This window comes from Buceros rhinoceros, unplaced genomic scaffold, assembly GCF_000710305.1.
Source record: "Buceros rhinoceros silvestris isolate BGI_N320 unplaced genomic scaffold, ASM71030v1 scaffold7089, whole genome shotgun sequence".
Taxonomy (NCBI): Eukaryota; Metazoa; Chordata; class Aves; order Bucerotiformes; family Bucerotidae; genus Buceros; species Buceros rhinoceros.
This window is the reverse complement of record NW_010432037.1, coordinates 44,274-71,527: the sequence shown is the minus strand read 5'-3', so window position 1 is coordinate 71,527 and position 27,254 is coordinate 44,274. Positions and strand designations below refer to the sequence as shown.

Sequence of the window (27,254 nt, the reverse complement as noted above, 5' to 3'; positions counted from 1 at the left end):
TGTTCTTGTTTGGCTGCTGAGAGTTTATTAAATGCTCTGCTCCTGTGGGCTGAAAGGAGTTTGCCAGAATAAGGTCAAGGCAGAAGCTAATGGACTGAAAAGTTCCACTATAATGACAAGGAAGGAACAGAGAATCTAATGGTATTAGCATCTTAAGTCACTGATGTTTTGCAGCTGGATGTTCCTCTGAAAAAGACTTTCCCTTGGACTCTGAGTCCCCTGTAGAAGTAAGGATGTCTCTTTGTAATGCTACACCTTAGAGCTCATGTTCTGCAGACTACCACCAACATGATGATGTTCTAGGACATGACACGGTAACAAGATGCTAACAACTATTCCTGTATGTGGCCCATCAAACATCTCCACTGAGCCGTGGAAAACTGGGATTTGACACTGCTGGATCTTTAATGACTGCAAGTGAGGAAAAATGCAGCAAGAGGCTGAGACTGCATCAAATCATGCTTTTCTAGAAAAACAATACTTGGGCAGTTGCTATAGCTGGCATGGGGAAGTTCAGCAGTTACTGCTGGGAACAAAGCGGAGCTCCATGCTGTGAAAATAAACCTGAGCCCTTGGCTCCCCCCGTACGCTGCAGCTGCCGGATATCCAGAGCAATATTCTCACATCCAACACATTTTCAGCACCGTTACTCGCTCACACGACAGTGCTCGTACAGAATCTAGCTGTTCCTTCCAAGGCTTTTTGATCTTTGCCTCAGCAAATTTCATCAGCAAGGCAAGAAAAGAACTAAGAAACACATTTTACTCAACTCATAGAGTGATCTGTCATCTGGGGCAACTCACCTCCCACAAGTGAAATGGATATAGTATTTACTCAGCCTTCTGGTACAAAGGGTGCCACGTGGGTGGCAGCAATGTTACACCTCCAGGGAACCTGCTCAGGGTTCTCCTCTCCTCGCTCATTCTCCTGATGTAGCCTCCTGATCAGCCACATCCCTTCGCTCTCCAGTGAGAGCACTGAAAACCTCAGCACCTCACAGATTTTTCTTGTTGGCAGATTATGTCAGAACTGTTTCTGCTCTCTCCGCTGCAGTAAGCAAGCTGCAACGGTTGAGTGACAGGATTGCCCACAAGCCAAGGAGAAAGCTCTTGTTCAGTCTACACGTGCTCCCATTAACCTCGACTCCTCTTCTGCATTCAGCACATTTCCTCACTACCCCTCACATTACCTTGTCAATCTTCTGCTCCCATCAGCACCTCTCTCCTTCCCAGCGTTTTTGGATCCTAATTCTCATTTTTCTGCCACAATCTTTATCTCAATTATGTCATGGCCTTCAAGCTGCAATTCATTTCTATCGCTACAAAAGCTACACCAGGCTCTGAAAAGAGGCACTTCTGGTCTCATTAAAGATGCGGGGTTTCACCCTGTCCCTTCACACTGAAGGGCCGTTTGGCAGCTGGGAGAGTCTGTGACTTATTCCAGTAGCTGGCTGAAGGAACCATCTGAAGTCATGGGAAGCCATGCAAAGACAGTTTTTAAACACCTCCTGAGGTTCTGTCCATGTCACTGCACAGAACTATTCCGTGTAGTTTGTGACTTTGAAACAAAGAACACAAGCAGAAAAAGAATTTACATTTGTCTTCAGATGAAGATTCTACGTTTGGGCTTTTAGAAAACACAAAATGACCAGCTATTCAGGTTCTTGTTCTGGCAAAAGCAATTGTCTCAAGAGGTAAATCCAGTTGTTTTAACTTCATAACTCTCTGGTTAAAAAAAAATGTTGAAAATGGCCAGTAACTCCAGAGCAGCGGGTCTGAGCTATGCTTGTCCCACTAAGCTACCACTGCGCGTTATTCCAGCAATACTGAGAGCAAACATAGGGATGGGAACAAAGACAGTGGGAACCTCCTCCTCAGGAAAATTCAAGCCAGTTTGTCTCTGAAGAGCAACCCAAAAGCCAGGTTTACAGCAAGGCCTCCACCAAGCATAACCCGCACAGCAGCTGTGTTAAGAGCACAGAGCAACGACTGAGTGAGCAGTGATGGACAACCGGTGAGTCTGTCATCCCCAGAGAAGAGGGGCTTTTGTTTGCCTGGGGGATTTTTGGTGCCTGTGTGATTTGCAGCCTCAAGTCCCCACCCCTACAAAGGAGGTCTAAGGGATCCAGAAGATCCAAGGAAGCAGATCTGTCCTCAGTCCCCAGCCTCAAAACAGAGACCGAAACCACCGTGCAGAGCACCACAGCCCCATGACATAAGGCTGGTATCTGTTTCTATCACAACCAGCACCCTGGGCTACAGAGGAGGAAGGTCTGCCTTCATCTTCCACTCGGGCTCCAGACTGTGTCCTAGAACAATCTGCACCCTGGTAGTTACTGATTTAGTTAACAGCACTTTTTTTTTTTTTGCAGCTGACCCCCCATTCTGACAATTATTTGTGATACTCTGAGGGCAAGCAAAAACCGAAGAGAAGTTGTTCTTTGGTGGTACCATCCCACATAAAAGCCTCAGTTGTAGGAAGGCAAAGACTTAAGTAAACTTGTGTGAAACCCCCCAGATTTGGGCACAGACATGACATAACCTACAAGTAACAGGTTCAGGGTTTTTTTTTTTAATTCAGGCTTTTAGAAAGGAATTTCTAATCTACTGCTCTGTACTGGCCATTTTAGGACATACATCCTTCGGGACAAGCCTCGGGCAGTTGAGTCAAGGGAAGTTCCACTTCCATCAGATCTCCCTGTGGTGAAAACTAGTGTCTAATGGCAGATGATGGTCTCAGCAAACCATTCAGAGCTTCTCCAGCATTACCTTCTGCTGGAAGATTAGGGAAAATACGAAAATAATTTTTTTGACATTTATGCTTCTTGCTCAGTTATAAACAGTACAAGTTTATTGCCATGAATATTTTTAAAAACTAGGAGATTGTGAAATATCATAGTAAGTACGGGTCCGGCTCTTAGTGAGAACAACTGGTTGTGGTGGAACTAAGGCCATCTGCTACGGCACCACTGGGAAGACGTTGCACAGGTCACGTCATTGATGGGTCCATGGTGCTGCACTCCCTGTAATACAATATGCACATGTGAAATACATTTGGTATTTTATTAAGTAAACAAAGCAATTTTCAGTGCACATTTTAAGCAGCAAAAAGAAAAGAAGCACCTCAGACTTTCATACCGTAACAAAAGTTCTGTGGAAGCTGCATTTTATTTGAAAATCCACCCATTTTTGCTAACATACATTTTATTATTTTAAACAAAAATAGAATCTGCAGAGACAATGCAGCAAGTATGCTCGATTCATGTCCAGAATTGCTTTCAGATCAGTGACTATCCTTCTGAAGGCCCCACTCCACGCAGAAGTTACGGTGTATTTACACAAAGCACCGATCAACAGTGCTACTTTAATTCTTTCACTAAACACCCACGAGACATGTGAGGAAGCTACTGCCCCTTTTTCATTTTGAGGGTACATGGACCACAGACATGGCATTAGCCAAATTAAAAGGCTCCCCCCAACACATACCACTTCAATTTTATTTTATTTTTTTTTTCAGAAAAGAAGGAAAGTCTTAAAGTGAAAGCAACTCCTCACATTCATTTTGGAAAGGCCTTATAATGTCAAATGTAAAAATAATGACATGCCAAGCACAAAGCAGTAAAGTTCCTTCCCAACGCACTAATGCTGAATTAAAAATGTAGTGCTTCTTCTAGTCAGGTAACTGTTCCCTTGCAAAATCCTAGGCACAGAATTGACTATAAGGATTAATGCATTTTACAGCTCTTCCCTAATTCCCATATACACTGAGAATTCATTAGATTCAGAGCTTTAAAATATTTAGTGCTCTGCATGTCAGCTGAGAAGCATTCTGAATCGGATTCATTCTTTGTGGATAAAAATCAGACATACTGTATACATCCATACTCATTTTCATAAGGAGGTTTTTTGATACAATATTAATGTTAAATCGATAATCATAAATAAATACAAACAATAATACATAAGGAATGTCTACTGCAAACTGAATAGATAATTCTTAAAAAAAGTTAATTTCCATTACTGCTGTGCCTACGTTTGTGAGGACTGAAGAAAAGGTAACTGCAGAATTAAGAGTTAGGACTCAACCCTCCCCTGCCCGAAGTCTTGTTTCGAGTTACGGTAAAGGACACATCTCCATTCCAGACAGCGTTTCCAAACACCGATCTCCATTTCCAGAATAAAGGCTTCTCTTTGTAACCCACTACGGATATTATTAGAAGCTGGAAATACCGACGTGTTAGTCACCAGGACAAAAACCAGATCTTAGTCTTAACTCATGGCAGCTCTTGGCTTTCTGTGTGTTGTATATTGATGTTTTCTGATGGAGTTGTCCCCGGTTCCTTCATTGGTCTTCATCATTTCACTGCATCACTGAATGCAAAAGGAGAGTTTGAGAGACTGAAGTTCACTTTCTCCTGGAAGCGGAGCTTTACTGGTGAGCACATCTTTGTGGAAACGTTCCTTTCTCTTCCATCTAACACAGTTACATAAACTGAATCTGGAAAGATCAGAAACCCTCGTGTTAACACCCAGCAGAAGTAGGGCTCCACCAGAAACCCGTGTTTTCTTCAAACGCCCAAGCTACTCCACGGCCTGAAGCTTTGAACAGAAATAAAATGTCACAAAAATCAGGGCCAGAAAATAAACAAAGCCACAAGGACGTTTTCCCATCTACACCAGCCTTTGGAACACCTCTGGGCGTCACGCTGCCCTGTCCAACACAAAGCCCCCCACTTGTCCATGCACGATTTGTCACCAGTGGCAGCACAGCACAGATCAACATCATCGTGGAGGGAACTCAAGGTTGTTTCTCATGCTGAACCAGAGGAAGCACACAGAAAAAAGCAGATGCTGCGTGCAGTAAGCCTGCTCCTCCTTTACACTAGGTATGCTTCAATTTTCTCATGTTTTCACTCATTTTGGTGTTTAATTCCCACCTGCCCTTCATTGATAAAACCGACCTGAGCTCCAGTGCTCATCTTTACCAAACCAAAACTCTTGCACGCAGACCCAGCACCTCCTCCTGCATCAGGGGAACTCTGGTCACGCAGTCTGGTAAAGTGCACAATCCACTGCCAGCAGCAGGCAGGTGTTCTGCTAACCACAGACCCTAAACACGGTAAACACCAGCTAGTACCAGTGCCTCCCCCTCACTGCAGCAAGCACCATGTGTGCTGGCAGCTGCAGTTCAGAAGGGAACTATCGAACTTTATGTCCAATGGACTGAAGCAAAATTACTTGATGGGGCCTTTGCACCGCTGCAGTTCACTATATGAGTGTCCGAGTCACTTCCACAGTGCTTCCAACTCAACATGACTGTTTTTTATTTTCTTCAGAAACAGTTCTAGTCGCGTTAATAAAACTTGAATTAGAACTTTAGTTTTGTTTTATATCACAAAAACCAGCATCTCCCCAGAATAACGGACAATACCTAAGTTGTTCTACAAGAAATCCTGGAGAGAGAGCTCTGCAAAGGGGTCCTTTCCTGAGGCTCTGTGAGGACTCTGACTGGAAGGGCTGGATGCTGCAGACAGCTAGTAGGAAAGACGACAGAGAGAGGGAAAGAAAAAGAAAAAAGGTCTCAGAATGACAGAATATGAAAGCTGAACGTGTAATGAAAGGACAAAGGGAGATTAAGAGGCAAACTTGGCAGAAATCAACTATTAAAACAAGGTGTTTGTTGTGTGGAAAACAGAAAGCCTCTTCGATGGCTGGTGTAATGCAGAAACAAGCTGGACATGACCCTCCAGAAAAGAAACTTCACTTGGCATCCGCCAGGTAAGCAGATAACCTCGTGCTTTCACAGCGGATTTCTTCCAAGAAGATACAAAACATCACACCAAGTCCTGTGGAACAGGTTAGCACTCTCCCTGCTTTACTGACCAAACTACCTCCTGGCGGGGAGAGATCAGACCAAGGATCTGGCCAGAGCCTGGCAGCTTTCCAGATGCCTTCTCCAGAAGAAACTGCTCTCAGCATCTTTTCCTCTCAAAACAGCAGGTGAATACAAAGAGGCTGGAGAGCAGACACAGATAATTGTCAATTTGGGGACTAGAAGGAGAACATAGGACATATTCTGGGGGCAGGGAAAAAGAAAAATAGATGAGTTTGTCAAATGCTCCTGTTCTAGGTGAGGGCTGAAGACTAATAAAAATCATAACCTGTAGGCACCTATTTAAAGCACCACACTACAAATTCAGCCATATGAGGCACATATTTACAAGTAGGTAACACTGGTGTTCCAGCTGCTGCTGCTGGAAGGGACCAGTAATCTGCAGGAGTATCTGCTATTGGTTGATTTATTATTTTTAGCTGTTTTCCTCCTTTGCTAGTGCTTTCCCAGTTCTAAATGGTGCTTTATTGAATTCTGTTTGCCCTCCTCGAGTCTGCATGTTTTTGCAATTACAAATAAAACAGTCAACTTTCTCCACTTCAGGTTCCATTGCTTCAACTGTTTACTCATCATTGAGTCACTAGTTGCTGGTGCATACTTCCACTTCATACCATTGTGAGAAACGTCGTGTGAAGACGTACTTCCTTTGGAAATGCTGAATGCTTACCAACCTACGTTTGACGGGAGACGTGCTTATGGGAACTGCATGCAGACATGCCCAGAGTGTAAATACTGCCATTACCAACTGGAGTTTCATGCTGATGTCTGCCTCAGAAACCACGTGGGCGGAGGAGCTCTTTCGGGATCAGAACTCTCTCTCTGGGTTGGAACCTTATCCCCAAATAAGGGGATGTGGCACTTGTACCCAGTCCCCATAAACAGATTATGAAAGGGTCATGAGACAGAATGGGAAGCGCTTGAAAAGCAGTTTCAGGATGTCAGAAGTTCCCCTTTTAAACCTGGTTCTTCCCTTTGGAATGCTGTAGCTCATCCCACTGCTCTCCAGGATTTGAGACAGACTAAAGTCCAGCAGAGCCCTAACTGCAGCAAGATGTGACTGCTGCAACATTCTTCCTCTTCATGGTCAAATGGCTTCAAGTCACATATTGCAAGTCCTGTTAAATTGAGTTGGCAAATCTCCAATTGGTATCAAGTCCAATGTGATGTCCCAGTTTGAAAGCAGTGTGGAAGACTGGTAGGTTTAGAGCTCTGTCATTTGTGCAGCATCAGCAAGTAACCAAAAACAGAGGTGAAATTTCAGGAAGCCTGTTCACATTAAATACGGGGAAAAAACTTGACAATGCTGCTTCCTAGATGCCATAGACAAATTCAGACAAGACGCAGTTTCTTACAGTCAATCATATTTTAACATGATCCCTCTAATTATTAAAAAGGAGACCTAAAAAAAGTGGGAAGTACCATTAGATGCAAAGTAGGAAAGTGTCTATCCAGAAAATCACTTACAAACGTATCTGAAAACTAGAACCTACCTCGCCAGTTCCTAAGGAGAAGCATTTATAACAGCAGCACTGGCCATCAGTCTCTCTAGCACTAACACGTCTAGAACCGCGGATTCAGCCTCGTTCCTGCCCAGCGCCTGTGTGATCAGAAATGCTACGTTCTGTGCTGGAGCAGACCAAAAGCTTAAGTCTTGCCTCCAAAGCCGTTATCACTTCTCACTGCTTCCAACAAAGCTGAAACTTTCCCGGAGTCACAGTAACACAGAAGAGTCCATCCCAAGTGAGCACTGGGCTGATTCCCATCATTAGCTGTGTACTGGTTTCTCATTAACCAAGTCTGTCAAACTGTTTCAGCATTTATTTTTGAAATAACATGCTAAAAGGAGCACCTGTAAAGTCCGCTTTCTGGCATAAGTCTGTCCTGAGTTTCATACCCTGCTCTTCCTTTTTTTTTTAAAAAAAAACCCCAAACATCACCCCCATAATCACAACCAAAACCCAACCATCACCAAAACAAAACGCCACAAAAAACCCCCACAAAACCATCTTACTCATTTGCACACATTTCCTTATTCTCCATCATCACGAGACAATCACTCAGACTAATTTTTCTTCACAATTCAGTGACATGACTAACTGCAGTGTTACACTTCACAACGATGCAGGTAGCAGGCCAAGTAATCTCTTAAATCTTAAAAATCTTAAATCTTAAAAGTCCCACTACGCAGCTGCTTGCCCTCCTACGGCTGCGTTCTTTTGCAGCCCATCAGACCAGAATGTGACGCTTAAAGACGAACCACTGCTCTGTCGTCTGGCACCACGCTGCGTTAGCCAGCCAGCCAGCCAGCCAATCTGGTGCTGGTGAACAGCCAAGCGCCGCTGCTGTGCACTGCAACACTCAGGCCTTACAGTGGGTGGTCACACTCCAGTTTACCCCAGGACATCACTCAGGCCTGGCTTCTCTGAACCATTCTGCATTTGCTGTACTTTATCACGTCTGCCATCACTCTGGCTGCTCTTTAACCTTGTTCGGACCATTGATTCAGCTTGTTCTTTCTTCACACGCACACTCTTCTGCACCAGCTAAAATTTAATCAGACATCTCTGACGGTTCTCAGTGTTCTGGGCAGCACAACAGAATATCTGCGGTGAGGAAAGCCTGTGATTTTATCATGATCAAAACTATTATTTTCTTTCTCAAGCAGGAAATGCTGACCCTAAAGCAAAACAGGTGATTTCAAAGAGAAAAGGTACACACCAGTTTCTTTTGAAACTACAAACAGCTTCTGCATGTAGGTTTTCAAAGAAGCAACTGCTCAAGTCTCATTCTCAAGTGTTCACATTTTGCCCTAAAAAAAACCCAAATTACTCTTGCATTTGAATAGCAACAATGAGAAATGAAGTTGCATGCATGTAAACAAAACACTTGAAAGAGGCAGACTAGGTCTGTCTAGAGGTGGGAAAGTGTATTTATTAAGAGTAAGCCTTAGGAGTACAAAGTTAGGAACACCAGCTGAATTACTGGATGCCTATTTTTCCATTTTTTAATGGTGTTGAGAGATCTGCGTGAGACGCGGACAGTTTGGGTGGTGTCCCCTTCAGACGACCATGAGTCATTCTTTAAGATTTGTTCACTTACCCCAAGAACACACATTTTTATTTATTTTCCTGTGATCATGAACTAAACCTAAACAGACAAATACACTCTCTGAAGAGCCTCAAGACTAAGCGTACAGCAAAGTGAGTATAATGTTACTGTTCCTCCCACTGTGGCTGTACGATGGTAAACACCATCTCTGCGTGGTTGCAAATGCATCTCTACAGGGGGAAGCAGCTCTCGTGTGCCACCTTTCTATAATTTAAGTTGCTTTATTGATGTTGGACTTCTGAAAACTCGACATCTGCAGCAGCGCAGACTCTGTGTGTTTCAGGGAAAACCCCTCCTGGCCACACAGCAAGTACCGATTCAAGGGCTGTGTTCTCCATCACATTAATTCTCACAGGAGCCAAACATCTTGCGACATAAGCACAATAAACACAGCTCTACACACGTCACTTGTGACAATTCCTCTCTCTCCTATTACGGCAGCTGGCGGGGACTCAAGCTAGACAAAGTGCTGCGATGTCCAACGAAGCAGAAAGGCTCACTTCCTGCTCAGACCTACCTATCTACCTGTTCATAACGTCACTGGACAGGTAGGCAGAGTTATGTTTTTTTTTAAAGGGACATTTCAGAATTGATGTTTTGGGAATTGCAGAAAAAATATGCATGTCCTTGAGGATCCTTCATCTTATTCTCCATTTAAGAAGTGTCATAAACACATTTTTCCCTTTGAAATAGTAGAAAACCCATGTGAAAAACACTGAACCACTTGTCTGCAGTAACAGCGAATGTGCGAAGAAGCCTTCAGAAGTTCAGGAGAAAGTCAGCTGAAAACTGCATTTCTAGGTGAAGAATCAAACAGCATCCCTTTCAGAGAAGGCCTTTAAAAAAATCGTTAAAACCCTATCCACAGGGCTATGGAAGGCAATGGACACACTGGCAGCACGCAGCAGAGCCTCTCCTGTTAACGGATCAGCTTCAGGCATCAGAAAAGGTTTGAGGCTCTTTTTCCTCACAATCTACTGCTGAATTCTTTTCGCTCCACGCTCTAGGCCCACTCTGCTCCACGTACACCAGTGAATACCCACGTGAAGTCATACAGGTGGGTTTTTAAACAGTCACCTATAAAGACAGAGCTCGTGGCAGTAAGATCAAAAGACAGATTACGTTTTTCTACAAGAGTCATGATGTGAACTTTGACAAAGACACACGCTGTCAGTACTGGAGTTCCACCTGTCAGCTAAACTTGGCTGTGCCCTGACTACTGTTTATAAACACAACAAAGTCTTAATGATCTCAATATTTTCTGAAAATAGTGTGAAAGTGTTCAAGGTTGCCCCTCCCCGCTATTGTTTTTTTTATAATGCTTCTCCTAATGTAGAAAACTGTCTTTCTTTGGAGAACACCATGGTTAAAACTAGACCAACGTGCCACGTGCCTCCCACTGACAGGCTTAAAAGGCTACACACACCCTGTTTGTCTCCTGCAAAATGCTGCCATGTAAGCACACAGCTTATACTTCAAAATTTACTTGGCTATTTTATAATCTAACACTTTTAACAGGTCAAAGAACAGTCCCACACAGACTTAGGAGAAAGCAGTAACAGCAGAGTCTGACAAAGCCACACTGAGAGGCAAAGCAGCAGAGAAGGTGAACTCTGGGGAGGAAGCTTGTCTCCAGCAAGCAGCAAAAACATCAACTGTTCCTACCCTTTCACTGAAGTGTTAAGGTTAGTCTCAGACACATTCCCAGAAAAAACAACGCCTTAAACCGCTATCCTCTGCTTCTGTGAAACACACTTGATGCTGCCAACCTGGACGCAAGAAGGCAGGAAGGGAACTTTCCATCAACTACTGGGCTCGGGCAAGACATTTGCCCAACGCAAGGAAGTATTAAAGCAATTTTGACAAAACTGGCCCAGCTGTAATTTGTTCCCAACACCAATGATTTTGAATATACCCACCTGGGCTCCCGGTACAGGGCCAAAAGGGTTCGGTGGTCTCATGACTGGCTGGCTGTATATTAAGGTTGGCTGTGTCATGACTGGTATGGCTCCCATCTGTGACGGCTGCAAAATCCGGACAAGGTCAAATCACACAGAGCATTCACCCATTACCAGTATTTAAGGAGAGAAAAGAAAATGGTAAATGGGTGACAAGTCTTGGTCATATTTGACATATACAATGACAGAAGATGCTTTTACAATATTCTGCAAATAAAGGTTACTAGAAAGGTATACTAGAGCCTTTTCCAGGAATACTCTCAATAGCAGCTGAGCCCACTCAATCTCTTGCTGCAAAGATCCGAAACACTAAAATACGTGTTTAAGCGCAAGCATTTGTGCTGGTCCTCTTCCTCCCAAAACTAGGGTCTGACAGCACTTCCCTGTCTGCGTTCGAGAGCACAAGAACAGTTTTACAGCCATCAATGCAGAGCTGACAGCGTTAAAAACTGAAACCTGAGAACCAGTGAAACAGTTAATGTGAAATCATTATGCAATCAATGCCTGAAGTGTTACTGGCACCTTGGCTGAGCCAAATTAAGTTTAGCATACATTCATGGCCTTAGAAGCCAGGTTTTATTTATTTTATGTAGACACCCATCTCTGGTGCTGGTTTTGGCACTGCCCACTAGCCTGGGCTGATGGCCAGCAGCAGTCCTACTGATGCAATCCCTGTGCCGAGCAGCTTTTCCTTGACTAATCCTGGTGATACTCCTATTGTGCTAAGCAGCCGCTCGGGCAATCCCATGGTGAACCCACTCAGGAAAGTGACCCAACAAAAAAAGTCAGTTAAAAATAACTGCTGGCACCATGAAGCAACCAGGGAAGGCAAAGGTCATAATGAAATTTCCTGTCCCAGTATGCCCTCAGCAAGGGAAACACCTGCAGCTGGACTGCCAGTTAGAAATGGCCACACTCAGAACCACAGTACCTAGTACTGGTTTTAGGAAAAAATAAACACAAGGGTCGTAAAATGGGTCAAGCTTTCGGGCACTTCTAGCCGTAAATGTCCTGTGTAAAGTTTTCAGGATGTCTTATGAAGCCTCCTGGTCATTCTGTGACGGCCCATCTCAACCCTCTGCTCGGACGTTGCACGCTTTTGAGCATGACCAAAAGCAACTCAGGATTACAGAGCTATGGCTCCCATTAATCCCAGGTTCCAGTTCACATTAGCATTTAAAGCCCACAATGAAAGCCGCTTTATGAAATGTGCAAGATTACTTTCTGTTCACTAAACACGCTTCCTTCCCCAGCTGCTGCATCAAGGTAACTAGGAGTATGCTCCCAGTACCACCAGGGCAGAGTCGTGTACATCAACTTGGGATCAACACTAAAGGCAGTTTGACCACAGTGACTTTGCTCAGATCATACTACTTGAATTCATGGATGAGAAACGGGGAACATGACACTCTCCCAGAAGACGCTCAGGAACAGTTGGCCATCCTTGCAGTTCACTTGCTGAGCATATACAGATTAGAATCGTTAGTCTGATTTGATTACATGAATAAACATTTAGCTTGTTCTAAGGAGTTCTCTCCCCTTTTAGTCACCCAGAAAAGCAGTGCTACATAAAAAACACGCTAATAAAGAAGAGTGAAGGCCTATCATTTCAGAAATACTTCTGACCTCTCAGACTTTTCTGAAATAAGAACAAAAGTTTGAACAACTTTGGAGAGCAAGAGGAAGCAAGGTCAGGTTTACATCAGAAGTCTTCTAGTGTTGGAGTGTCACTGAAAGACTCAATTCTCAGCTACCACCAACCAACACATGGCAGTGTCACAAACTTGCAGTTTTCTAGCACTGATCATTACAGATACTTGCTTCCAAGCTCAGCAAAAGATATTTAAGGAAGGTTTTAATTCACCGATAAAACATTCCTGTGGTGAAAGTAGCCATCTATACTCACACGATACACTTATTTCTACACCAGTAACGCCCACCAAGAATAGACTCAGCCTTCATTTTAAAAAACTTACGAAAAACTAAGTGAGGTAAGAACGGGCAGACATAATTTCAGACAAAAAACACTGAAGTAGCTCAGAAAACCAGGTCTTCGTGGTTTGATGAAGAATAAAGCAATAGGAGCTGAAACTGAGTCTTCAGTGAAACAGTTCAGAAAAACGTCTGCTATGGAACAATAAGCAATCAAACGATACAGAGCATCCGAGCTGCAGGAGTTCCACTCACCATCCCATAGCCCATCATTCCCGTTGGCGTTGTGGCGGGATATGCCATGACAGGGGGTGCCTGGGGTAAAAAACAGTGGTGAACTGAGAAGAGAAGAGATCAGCTACAGGCGGACAAGACTCTGCTCACTAAGGGTCATCTGCAGCACAGAGCTAACTATGAATGTAGCAAAGAATAAATCGGATGTGCAGTCTCGGGTGCTTCCAAATTATTTCAGATGGAATACAGTATCTAAGCGAAAGTTTCTAGGCTATCCTGGTAAATCTGTAATTATGTGTTTGCTTTCCACATGTCAGGATTCTGGCTGACTAACCTGAACTGCACGCTACCATTCCCTCAGCATCCCGTTTAAAGAACACAGTAAGAGACAGAAGTTTGAGGAAAAAAAATATTCAGGAAGCAGAAGCACTTTTTAACCACATGAAATATACACTTGTATTTCAATACCAGGAGTAATGGTGCACGAGGAGTCTTAAGAGAGAATTTTAAAGACTTGAAAGACCAAACTGTCATCGCTTCTGCCGACACTACAGGAATACTCTTCTCTTCAGGCAGGACGTACACGCGATGGGGTTCTCCTACCACACTTCAATATCAGTTCAGCCTAACAGGAATACCCAGCTTGCATTCCTTCTCACTCAGCCACTCAGTAGAGTGAATTTGAGCAGGTTCAACGTCCTCTTAGTACTCTGCAGGTATGTTCATGTTACCCTTAACCTCAGTTAACTTTTATGCAGTTACAGTGAGATCGCTGCCCACTGACATACCCTGGGCTGAAGCTACATTTTGTAAACAACTTGGCCACACATGTAGAAACACAGCTGATAACTCTTAGAATGAAAAATATATTAAAGACAGCTCTTCATATCATAACTATAGTCTTTGTTCCACAGTTCCATTATCCACTTTCTAAATTTCTTACAAGGACAAAAAATGTGAGATTTTTCAGACTACAATTTGGTGATTATAAACATTCTGGTAACTTCCGGGCTGTCCCCTCCACCTCCTGTTAGTCTCTCCTTTAAGGAAGGGCAGTCTAGTTCTCAGGCTGTTGCTGTGGGGATTACTGCTCAGGACAAGATAAAGACCACGGGCATTGCTTGGCACACAGAGATTATCGATACAGAAAAAAGGGAAGTGACAAAGTATTAATAATACTGGATTAAAGCCAACAAATTGGAACATCAAAAAGAGGATGTAAAAGCTACTTCTAAATCAGCTCTAAGGTATCAGCTGCCTTTTCATAAGATGGTAGCCAGGGTCGCTGGCTTTTCGATTGCCATGAGCACAGATTCCCCTATCAGAAGTTACCTAGACTGTGTTCTAGCCACGGGTTTCACACAGCTGGCAAAGCTATCCTGAATAGTACTTGTTTTGGGGTTTGCTTGTGTATCCACCCCCTTCCCCACAAACATGCTGACTAAATTTGAGTGCTAAGTATGGACCTACCATCCTCTAGTTACAGAGTAACCCTGCAATAAAAACAGAATACAGGGAAAGACCAATATCACTGTTGACATCAAGAAAAAACTCCTTTGAAATGAAAGCCTGCATTCCTCAGACAGCAAGCACAGGTAGTTGCTTGCCCTTTGTAAACTGTCAGCATGGATTTTCTTTTTATATATGAACATTAATGATATATTGGTCTCTCCCCATTAAGGGAAACAACAACAACAATCAAGATCTACCATAAAGGTGGATAAAGTGCCAGGTGTAACAGAAGCCCGTGAGGTTTCATGCAGTTATTCAAACACAAACATATTTGTCCTCATTCAAAATCCACCAAGTGCATTGAAGGCAGCACAGACACACACCCCAGCTCTCTGGCAGCAAATGGTACAGTTCAAAGCAAGGAAAAATAATCTTGGTATTTCCCATGCCATCATTCGAGTCAAGAGCCTGCAGACCACCTATGAAGTTCGTGTATGCTAGGAAAAGCTGGATTTTTGGCACACCAAAGATTCTAAAATGAGAGATGTGTAAATAGCAAGAAGGTTATGAGATTCTGCAAGAGCAGTGGTTAATATCAGCATGCCAGTCGATCGCAAAAAGGCTGTGGGTTGGTTCACTTACGTATTGTGGAAAATGCATGCCATTCTGTATTCCCCAGGGAGAACAATTATACAATGCAATAACACTGGATTAGAAGCAAATACTTACACAATGGAATATACACAAATAGCATTTTAGTTCACAAATACATTAAATGTTTACCCCAACACATTCTTGTAATTCAAGTCATTTACTGAGACAACACACACTGTGATACTGTCAGCATCACCAGGTTTGGAATTGTTTTGCATAGTCCATTTATTTGGTATATGCCTTTTTTCCAAAGACAAGAAAGCCTTATTCTCAAAAGCATATTTATTTAGCAAGCAGCAGCAACTCCACAATAAATAGACCAGCAGAGGAAGACAAACTTTTTTTTCCCCCCGGATTATTTCTGTTTCAAGGGTTTTACATTAACAGAACAGTTTCACAGGAAGAGAAGTGTCTCAACAGTATCTCTAAATAACAAAAGCTGTTAAATGTAATGACTTATCACAAGAAGATGTATATACAAGACACGAGTTATTAAACAGATTCAAGCACACGAGTAAACTCAAACCACCAGTCATTAAAGTAAGTGTGTAGTTACCATTTCTTCAGTACCTACACACCCTCCAGCAAGGTCCACAAATGCTTCTCCCTACATAAACATAGCGAGTTGATAGGGGACACCCAGTGGGGGAGAGGTGGTGGATCGAGAGAGACGAGCTCTCCTTCCAAACCCACAATGTTGTGTTATTACACTGGATTCAACCTCCCCCAGTCAGTTACAGAGACAGGTGCCATAAATCCTCAGGGCTGGTTCATTACCTCGTCTGTCCTCTTACAGTTCTCCAGGCGGCTGGTGAAAGGGTGAGTAGGATTCACATGCAAAAACATTCTGTTTGCATTGTGAAAACTACTCAGGTAAACTTTTTAACTGTTTTGGCATTGGTTTTTTTCCCCCCCAACACGTATTAATGATACCCCTACGTACATGATACCCCTAAATCCTTGCCAGTACCACCTGCTACAAGAGACACTATGAAGTTGATCACTCAAACTGACATGCATTAAAACGAGTGCACACACTGGGGCAGGAAAGCAGTGTTCAGGTATGTTAAGAAAGCTACAGCCCATCCCACTGCAGGCACCTCTGTGGGTATCAAGAGGATTCATTTCTCAGCTGCTTCTCGCCCCCACACTGGGCTGAGCTGTATGTAGTGTTACACACACTTAAGCTATCAGTGCACCTCAAGAACTTACTTTTCATTCTTCTACTTTTCTAGACTGTGAAGTGGTCCCCGCTCCCCACCACTGCAAGTCACAATTTTATGTCACTCGAGTGAGTGATGAAGGCTGCTGTCTTGCTGGCGAGAGCCTGGTCAAAGACTACTACAGCTAGTAAACTAAAACTATTTACACAAACTATTTACTAGAACTGCACAGCTAGAAAGACAAATCCAAGCAGTTTATACCTCGAACTAACCACTGCAATTTCCTACTACCCTTTCACTACAGATTTCCCTGTTGTACACCACCCTGTGTACCTAAGTTGCAGGGAATTCACTGTCTTAAAACAAGTATTTGCTTACCAATGTTGGAGCATTCCAGGCAGTTGTAGGTGCAATCTTGGGTTGCCAGTTGGAACCACCTGTTAGTTTCTTTTCACCTGGCTGAGTCCAGTTTACATCACTTGAAATAAATATTAAAGAATCATTAGAAAACACTGGATTTTCTAACAAAACTCCCTTAGGAAACACTGTTTCCTCTCAGAAATGTGGCTTCTTTTGTTAGTGAAGGAACTGATTTAGAAAAGGAGTTGCTAAAAGGTCTCGTGACAGATTGTTTTGGCTAGGAAAAGTACAGTACGATGTTCAACATGATCCATCACAGCTTTACCGAATCTCAGTGGAGTTCCCCAGTACAGGTAAGTTAAATCTAGCTGACTTTCCTTGGAGTAAGATAGCAACTGTATACTAGATTCCTGAATTTTTTCAGAGCTGGTCCTGATAAACCTGAAATTTGCTAATCACATTCTCAACTTTGCTGCTAGAGCAGATGTTCTCTATTCTAGAATATGCCCTGCTTCGAAATTCACTCATCCAAAGGTCGAGCACAAGTCAGAGGCTGTAGTTTCACAATCTTTAATATATCTCTGCACACTCTCAGCTCACCCAAAAGATTTAAGGTGTGCCAAGATTCCCTACTCCTTTCTGATGAAGTCACTTCCTAAATATATTCAAAGCTTGAAAGGAATCAGACAGGGGCACATCTCATCTGCTGCTGTTATGCTGTCATGGCCACTCTCTACAGTCACCTCTCAACAGATCTGAACAGTTAATCACACCTTGTATGAAAAACAGAAGTGCAGCCCCAAACATGCTCTCAAGGTTAACGATACATTGTCACGCACGTGTTTGAACCCGCATTTCCATAAAATTTCACCAACAAGAAAATCAAAACGCTCCACCGTTGATGCAGCATACTCACTTTTTAGTAGTTCCATTTCCAATGCCCAAATCTGTCACAGAGTAGAAAAAGATACTATTGAAATTCTGTTCTCTTTGAAGAATTAAGGAAGTATTCATACGTGACCGGTTTAATACTTACTGCCTACGAGATTTGCTAAAGATGAATCCAGATCATCTGACACTAATTTGTTAGGTGGTACTTTGGCAACTGGAAGACTCTGGTTTTGAGAGGCCACTGTTGGTTTTAGGAGACCACCTAGTTCATCAAAACCTTGGAATGATAAGCATAAAAGAAATTATTTGAATCACAGGTGAATGCTGTGACATTCAATTAGACAGCAAGTGCAACATAAGGGCTAAATTACAAAAATTTAACCTAATGCTCCTAACGCTAACAAGGATAAAACTTATGATACCTCTTGATAAAGAAGGTGTTTACTACAGAAAGGAGATTTCACTTTACTAGTTTATCCTGTGTGACATCAGTTTTACACGGGATGGATTCACAATGACCACAAAGCAATGAAAACTTAAACCAGAATAAGTACCTCCAATATTTCAATCTTATAAACACGCACTTGTATTTCTTTTTAGCACATCACTGATTTGCCCAAAACACAAGCTGATGTCAAGAGTCCACTATCAAAAGATCAGGAAGTATTTACTTTCCAGATGGTCAAACGGACAGAAAGTGCTGTGGCTGCAACCCACATAAACCATGTGTGCTCCGGTAATCTTAACATCTTAACATGTAGGTAAATCAGCGTCAGAAGCATGTTTCACAGGTACATAAAAATTAAGATGCAACTTTACCACACCCGACCACACTCTACAAACACAGACTTAATTTGACAGCACGTAAAAATGAAGGTTGTTCAGTGTGTGAAGTTTTAATGCCCAAAACAAAGTGAAGGAAATCAATGTCAACATTTCAACAGGGTGCACATAAATATCACATTAAAAAAAAAATATGTGATTAATAAAATACAACTGGCCAAAGAATGCTGCAATTGACCTTTTCAAGTCACTTGCTTTTCTTCAGCTGGACACTGTCACAGCAGTGTAAGTAAATACAGATTAAGAGATTTATACCTCAAGAATACAGAAAGTTAAAGGACATACATCATCTATTTTAGCAAGTGTCTTACCACCAGAATCTAGGACAACATTAGAAGATTTGTTTCCAAACACAGACTCAAAGTCAACATTAAGGCCAGCTGATGGCTGTGGTTGAGCCACAGGAGATGGAGTGAACCCTGTGAGGGAAAAGAGAGAAGCTGGATGTTTTTATACAGCATTTCCCAAGAACCCACCTTCTTTATGCAAGACAAATCAAATAAATACGTAGATTACTGAAGTATTGCAGAAAGCCTACGAATACTTCAACGGTCCAGATTACACCCTGACACCGAGAAGCATGTAAGAGAAAGAGATGGAAAGAGTTTATTTGGAGTTACTCCTCCAAATAAAGGTTTTGCCTCAAGAACTGGACAGACAGGCCACAACAGACACTCCTCCCCACAACTCCTAAATCTCTGGACTCACTATTCACATCTTTTTATTCTTATACCAGATACTTACAATAACGTTATTGAGAAAGTGATCACCACACTTCTCCAGGAAAAAGAGCTGGCTGAGTACTGGATGTGTTTCGAGACTACCTGCCTGAAGATGATTCCCTCTGTGTTTCATGTTAGTTGAGCAGTTCTTAGGCACAACCAGAGTAAGACCCAAACCATCTCAAGGTGCTGACTAATAATGTCTTGAATTAGACACTCTAAATACTAATAATTTTACAGCCCTTAGTTATTTTTTGACATGTTTTGCAGTTAAGTTTCTAGTAATTATGGCAATAGATGGGGAATTAAAACCAAGTTTCAACTCCTGTTCCTGTCTGAACTTACTCCATTTGCCTGCTATGTATCTCCAAATACACTATTTTTTTCAGTACCATGAAAATTTATTGCAGCACAAAGCACTGTGTGAGATGTTCAGCAGTATGAAGTTGATAACTCAGTAATATAGAAGCAAATACTGATTTGTTTCTAAAATTCTATTTTTTAATGCTCTATATGATCACACATACAAGTACGCCTGCTCATCATCTTGATATTCAGGCAATTACAGAAGTAATTATTACTTTATATGAAAAGCACAAAAAAATGCAATGCCATCTTGAAAATCAGCTCTTCTGGTTTCTAACAGAAATTTTGATGATATGCAGAAATAAAAGGGTCACAAATACTACAGCACTAAAACATTGCAGTGAGCAGAAATAACTGACCAAGAATACTTGCATTTAGCTCTCATTTCAATCTTACTGTTTTCCTGAAATAAGTCATATTGCATCTAAAAAAATAATAACTATAGGATGCGATCCTTGAACAGGAACATCGCGGAAATTTGGATTTACTTGTTCCATCCTATTGCTCCTGAAGGAACATACAACTCGGAACTGAAAAGCATCCATCTCTAAGAATTCAAACAATGCACTTTTCATTAGAAACAAAGCAAAGAGCATACAGCAAACCGTGGGAAGCAGTAATGTGGGAAACATCTAAGAATTCAAACAATGCACTTTTCATTAGGAACAAAGCAAAGAGCATACAGCAAACTGTGGGAAGCAGTAATGTGGGAAACGACAAGGAGTAAATGAACACCACACCAAAATGAGTGTCTGCATGACAAGTACACTGGAGAGTTGTAACAAGCCATTTCAGAGACTCCGCACTGCGGGTGGGAATTCCTGTGATGGGATGTCCTGCAACTCTTAAACCTGTGCCTGTACCTACAGAAAACCTGACTTACAAGAGCTCAATTTTTCTTTTGAAAATGGCCTTATCTGTAATGAGCTGAGTTTCCTGCTCCCACATTTTAGGAAGTTTCAGGCTAACAAGATGAGACAAGCCAGAAGACAAAACAATACACAGGACTCCTGTGAGTCTGCCTTGAAAAAGATAAAATCCTACTCCCGATATCAACCACCAGCCTAGGGCACTCCAACATGGATGTTTTGAAAGGTGTAAAGGTCAGTATTTTTAACGGAATTGCTTTGAGGGAATAAACCAACAACACTTGATAGAAACTAATCATCCTGTTTTTTGGATGCGGAACAAAGGGAACAGAGTCATATGGAATATTAAAGCTCTTGTTAAATGACTCCAGCTAACTTCTGTCCAAGGACACTAAACCAAAATGTGACTTTATAGCACTTTTAAGAGCTAACTCTTCCACGAACCTTTTACTGAAGGTATTCCTAAATCTTGTACAGCAACCCTGTTAACAGTCCTTGTTCCCTCTGGTTTAGACAGGTTATCATCTGTAACAGCCCATAGCCCATCTAGCAACTGCCACAGGATGGGATTCCAGAACCACCATCAGCACTGGGATACTATACAGGCACCACACAGCAATTTAATGAAGTGGGTACCTGTTTCTCATGTTCTGTTGTCAAGCTTTGTACTAGTTCAGTGCACTGTTTAAGAGCAATGTATCAACAAAAATGCCATAAGCAGCGAGAACATCCCAATCCCTTTATCTTAAAAGCAGTGAGGTAGAGTAAGATGAGAAGATAATTACATGCAAGTCTTTTGTGAGGATGTAGCAACATGTAAACTACAAGAGATCCTGAAATGGGGAGATACTCATTTCATGTTCAGACTAAATAAGCCTGAGTTTAGCACAAACTGAAAATATAGATACCATTAGTGACCACACAGCTCGCACAAGCAGGTGAATAAAAGCTGGAGCTGCTACAATAGTGCATTTCTGTAGCCAGTAACACACATACTAGCTCTAGGCACACGACACATTCAAACTGCTATGTTTGTGGTAAGGCTGCACCCGATTACCTACCTCCAAATAGACCAGCTACAGAAGAAGGCTCATTGCGGAAATGAGAAGCATTAGGGTATGCTTGAGGACCACAAAATGAGTCTGATAAGGCACATCACACAAGAGAGAAAGCCAGGAAAGGAGAAGAGGGAGAGTTACAGAAAGAGAACCAAGATATACTGTTTATCTGCTACTCAAAGCTTTAATTTCAGGTCAGTCTATAAATCCACATACACTCGAATAACACAGAGCCAACGGAATGAAATCAATACGCATCAGACAAAGAAACAAACACGTTTACATTATCTATAACACAAAAGGGGAAAGCACATTTTCAAAGTCAGAGCTACATTAGGCTAAATACTTTTTTTTCCTAGGCAAATGCCATGTTTTACACCCTAGGACAAAGGGGTGTAAAAGCTTCAAGGCATTTTTCTTATACCTGAAGTATAAGGGTACGGCCCAATAGTAGATTCATATTTGGTTGCCACAAAGGGATTTAGTTCAGTAAATGGATTGTAATGATCTAAAGAACCAGAAAGAGTTATTTTAAATCCATATTCACATTATTGCAGCACCTTGTTTGTGCTACGGCTAAAACTGCATTTACATTGCACACACCAGTCTGTTAGGAGGTTGCACTTTGGTTCTAGACAGATCTTTAGAGCAAGAGGCACTGGGAAGGAATGCAGTGTATCACTGCTGTCCAACTCCAGCGACTTCAAGGCTGTCGTGAGATGAATTCTGCACTAGCCAGCGAGAGCTACAAAACCCCACCATGCTCCTTGCTCACAGCCATGCACTGCCACAGCTCCTGGTAGGACTGCAGAACGAGTTACACAGAGGAAACCCATCTGATTGGGTAACACCCCTACCAAGAAAAGCTGCATTTCAAATGATCATTCTACACTCACAGGAGCCACAAGTTTCATTGGAAGCATGGGAAAGACTTAGAAGCACAGCCCAGATTATTATGCAGTAGCACCAGATTAAAGTATTTGTACGCTACTGCCTGAGCTGACTAATCCTCCCTGGGAACTGTGGAGAGAAGGTCACAGCAAGCGCTCTTGTGCTTGAGCTTGTTGCTTTCTCTCTCCCCTAACCAAAGGCAAGCTAAGAAACTTAAAGGGTAGCTTAAAGGGTAGCTAAGGTGACCAAGTGGAGGTAGTACAAGTATCTCTAAAAAGATCCCTTTGTTTACCCCTGTTAACAAGTACCAGAGATATCAAGGATCTCTGTTTTAAGAGTCTAGATTCTTCTGTGATCAATTCTAGCGGGGTTCAGCCTACAAAAAGAAAGCCTGATTGCCTCTAAACCTCGCCCTGCCTTGGAACAGAACTGACATCCAATCCATATGAAAGCCAATAGAATTGTTCATAATGAGAAGTAATCAAATTACTGTGGAGCTGCACCCACAGAAACATTCAAATGATTTCTAGTATGACAGCCATGCTGAATCACCTCCAAAGAAAGATTTAAACAGTTTTAAAAAGGTGAGTTTATTGCCTCATAGGTGAACAGTTTGAGCAGACCACGCACCAGAATGGGCACGGCGTTACCAGTTTTGTTAATGCCAACATGAGTGGGGAAAAACATCCACTACCAAAAAAGTTAGATTAAGCTCCTATGTTTAAAAAGAACGTTTCAACCTGAGGAACAAAGTAGCAGCATTTTCTTTACATTCTCAGGCCTACATAGTATTTTACCTTAAAATTCTTAACCATAAGAGACTTTGTGTAAAACCACACTCAAACAACTGTTTTAACTACAGCTAAGTTCCTTTACATCAGGTAGAATCCCATCCAGGGAGCCAAGCAAGGATTTTAACACCATTTTCATGGCACAGTTACTAAATCAAGTTCTAACATAGCACCAATTCAGAACCAAATGACCACCTTTTAGTTTCTGAAATATACTTTAGAAACTGAAATAATGTTAATTTTTTAGGAAATAGGAAATTAGTTCAAAACGGTACTTTACCAACAAACATTTCATGTGTGGGTGTCCTACTGGTGAAAGTAGATACATCAGAAGACACAGACAGATGAGCAGCATCGTTAGTTTTTGTAAGGAAAGGATTTAGGGTTGGAATGGCATCATCAACACTATCAACAGTAGCAGAAAAAGGATCTGTTCAATTCCAGAGAGCAAGAGAAAGAAGAAAAGGGAGATGGGTTTAGTTACATGCTGCTTCCTAGGTATAGAGAGTTAAGAGTTAAGAGTCCAGGAAATAGAGTTTTCTCCTGACATCTCTGAACTGGGGATGACTGAGCTAATTGGTTAATTTTCAAATTGTCCAAAATTTTCTGTTCTCTGCTCAAGAAAAATACGACAGATGTTAACTACACATTTACTCTTTTAATTAATACCATCTTGGTCTTATAAAGCATGTTACTTCTTATGTGTGCCTTACAATGAAAATTACTATGTTGTTCTTCTTTAAAGACAATCATTTTTCACTTAACACAGTCATATCCTGACACTTGCAGTAAATTCTCTGGAGCAGAACCTGCTTCTGAGCGTAACAAACCCCAGGTTGAGGCGAGTATTCGATGCAATACCATCCAGAGGATAGCTTTGAAAATGCGAACAAAAGCAAAAAACCAAGCTGTGCTTTTCCTCCTCCTTCAAACTGCGTTTATGGATTTTTTTGTTATTGGGCACCATGAAATTTCCAAGAGCTGTGAATACACCAAGGTAGCAGCATACAGGACAAAAGCACTTTCTTTACTACCTGGGGCATCAAGAGCAACAGGTTTGATGCAAAAAATTCTGCTCTGCTTTGAGGGACAGCTGCCAGTGAGCAGTGACAAGGACAACGTTCCTTATTAAAAACTGCTGGACTGCTCTGGGGGACGACGGAAATGTGAATCTATGTGAGTCACTCCCTGAGGCACAAGGGGGAGTTTCAAGGTTTCTTGAGGACAAATAGTATTGCCAAACTAAAACGCTCCTGTACCCCAGGATCCAACAGATAAACAGGGTAGGAAAGGCAGCTTCAATACTTGCAGGCTGAAGGAGCAGTGGATTAGCTGTCTGGCTTCAAAGAACACCAATCCTTGTTGGAAAACTCAAGAACTCACTAGTGAAAAAGATCAGCAAGAGTGGCATCTAGCCTTATTTGTTTTATCACAGTGCTTAGAACTGCAACTTACTCTTCCAGGCAAAACCACTAGAGAAATGTCTGAACAGTAATTAAAGGAGAGATTTCTTGAGTACTTGTGTTCCCATGCTTTTTTTATTAAACCTGGTCAGATTACAGATTTATCCACAACTCTTGTAATTACTACTGTCATGTGTGAAGCAGCTTCAAAGTGTAAGTTATTCTCTCTCCCTGAATCTGACCTCCTGATTCATAGCTATAAATCCCACATGGCTTGATAACAGAGATTTCAGCCACGCGCAAGTCCTAAAGTAAACTAAATTTTAAAACTGTAACCGCATTATTGTTTTCAGGCTTAATACTTGCTTTGATTTCGTGCAAGCTCAAGGTATCTTATTCAGTAAGACCTAAATCCTCTCCCAAATTGCTTGGCTACATTTCTAAATCATTCACTCAGCAAAACAATGTGTCAGACACTTAATAAAAGATAAGTAGAATAAGCCAATACAGTATTTGCGATATGTCACAGCACTACAAATACTGTATTGTCTTGGGCACGGAAAGACTACCACCTAATGCACTTGTGGACATGCCATCATCCAGTCACCTGAAACCAAGTCCTTGCTTTCAGGTACTGCTTTAAACTGTTGTCTGCTTTGAATGCTATTCTAGAAGCTGCAGAACAATCATGGCTTGGCTTCACGGACGAGGATTTGGGAAGGGCTTTACCCACGCTTACTGCAAGCGTGCTGATGGCTGAAAAGGCCAATGCGGGATAGGCAAGTCTGGTTGCAAAAAGAACAGCGGAAGGTCTCCTTGGGTGGTATAGTCGAAGCACGGGATCCGACAATAAAACATGTCAGATTGTCTTTTCATCAGCTCCTGCTTGCTTTTTCTGTTGCTGCTTCACATTCTTCTCATTCTAATCGTATTGGTTCTCCTTGTACTTAGAAAAAATCCGGATGGGTCAAACCGATTATTTCCACACTGACACATTTGTTTTGCCTCTGATGTTTTGGTACAAATGGATAGCTGGCAAACAGACCAGACACAGCTGGCGTGCTCTCCAAACAATTTCAGAAAAACAGCTCAGATAAAACAATATCAAAGAAACTAAAAAGGTCAAGAAGTTTTTAAGCGTATCTGTTTGAAACTACTGTTCACTGGAATTGTTTTTACACATGTACTCCGCAGAAATATGCCTTCAGACTACTTTCTGTTCCCAAATCCCAAGGTTGTCTGTGAAGTTTCATGTGTTTCAGCTAAGACGACAATGAAATACAACAGTAGTTTATCACCATTTGCTATGAAATTCAACCTGTTCTCAGCCTCTTGGCTCATCTGCCTCATTCTAATTCTAGCCAGCGTGTTCATTCTTGTCAGAGTCTCGAAACTTGCCGTCAAAGGTAACTGAAAATTAATTGGGTTTGGGTAATTTATGTCCTTGCATATTCAATTTTAAGAATTATTGTCTCTCCTGACAGCAAAACCTCAATGTTTTGAAATCCCAATTTCATCCTTGAATACACAAGGCATTTGTTTGTGGCGATGGAATCACTCTGCACTTCCAGTCTATCACTGGGCATTAATGATCCAGGTACATTCTAAAGAGTAATCTGAATTTTGCAAACTTCTACCTTTACATTATACAGCTAGAAATACTTTACCTGCAAGAACAAAGGTTTTTCAGTGGCATCTTTTACAGTTTGAAAAAAGTAAACTCTAAAACATATAATTACAGAACCCATTCTCCAGGAGTTTTTAACCTTGTCGGCCTTAACATTTTTGGAAGCACAACCCAAAATATAATACCTCTGTAACTATTTATCCTTTACTGCAACACCAAAGAGCTGCTGCATAAAATTTTGTGCAGTAACCGATTTTAGTCCGCCTCAGCTTGTGGCTGGTTTGATACTCAAAGCACCACAGACACCAAATACAAACATCATCAGTCAGAAAATTACCTAAGGGAGGGATGCCGTGCAGTGGTTAGAGCACAGGACTGGAAATAGCTCAGGTTCCATTCTTGGCTCTGCCACTGACTTGCTGTATGACTTCAGACAAGTCAGCTAATTGCTCAGATTTCCCCATCTGTAAAATGTGGAAAGCACTTCTTATCTACCTCACCTCACCTATGGGAAGTGAGTGTTCAATGTCTGAAAAGCTGAAGAGATATTTTTCCTTGATGAAAGGTAATAAAAAAGTAGTAATCCCTTGATTTTAGCTTAAAATTTTAGCAGACAATCGGAAATCTTCACAGTTAATTAGTATTTAGAAACGTGTCACTAGTAAGCAGACCTATCAATGCCTATGACTGACTATTACTAGGAGTAACACAACATTGAACAAACACAGACTGTCAGGCTTAGTTTCGAGGTTAATAAATGCTACATTGTGATGTGACCTTGAGAGGGAGGTTATCTGTCACCCATGAAACAAACAGGACAGGCTGAAACAGGAGAGATTTTCCATAAAGCAAACACTTCTAAAATCTAAGCCTATTAAATACTGACATTCATATGCGTAACTCAATACACTCCTCACTGCATCCTTCTCAAAAAACACTGCTCAGCAAAACTAAAGGACAAGTAAACCACCTTTATTTATTTCTGAAGCTACCACATGTATTAGAATTGCTTCCATCACTCAAAATGGTGTTATTTCCCT

General features: G+C 41.8%; 1 protein-coding gene across 2 annotated transcripts in view; it reads right to left on the bottom strand.

Annotated features, from left to right (window-relative positions):
- Positions 1-3,783: 3,783 nt before the first annotated feature.
- PICALM (phosphatidylinositol binding clathrin assembly protein) overlaps positions 3,784-27,254 on the bottom strand; it is a 40,121-nt gene continuing 16,650 nt past the window's right edge. The window contains exons 13-20 of one of the 2 annotated variants that reach the window (XM_010143622.1): positions 23,465-23,614; positions 18,799-18,906; positions 17,790-17,921; positions 17,670-17,700; positions 16,772-16,871; positions 13,146-13,205; positions 10,920-11,024; positions 3,784-4,497 (exon numbers count right to left, since the gene is read on the bottom strand). In XM_010143622.1, the coding sequence (XP_010141924.1) occupies positions 4,483-4,497; positions 10,920-11,024; positions 13,146-13,205; positions 16,772-16,871; positions 17,670-17,700; positions 17,790-17,921; positions 18,799-18,906; positions 23,465-23,614 (701 nt within the window). In that variant the 3' untranslated portion in view covers positions 3,784-4,482. The remainder of the gene's footprint in view (positions 4,498-10,919; positions 11,025-13,145; positions 13,206-16,771; positions 16,872-17,669; positions 17,701-17,789; positions 17,922-18,798; positions 18,907-23,464; positions 23,615-27,254) is intronic. The other variant, XM_010143620.1, reaches the window with a different exon arrangement.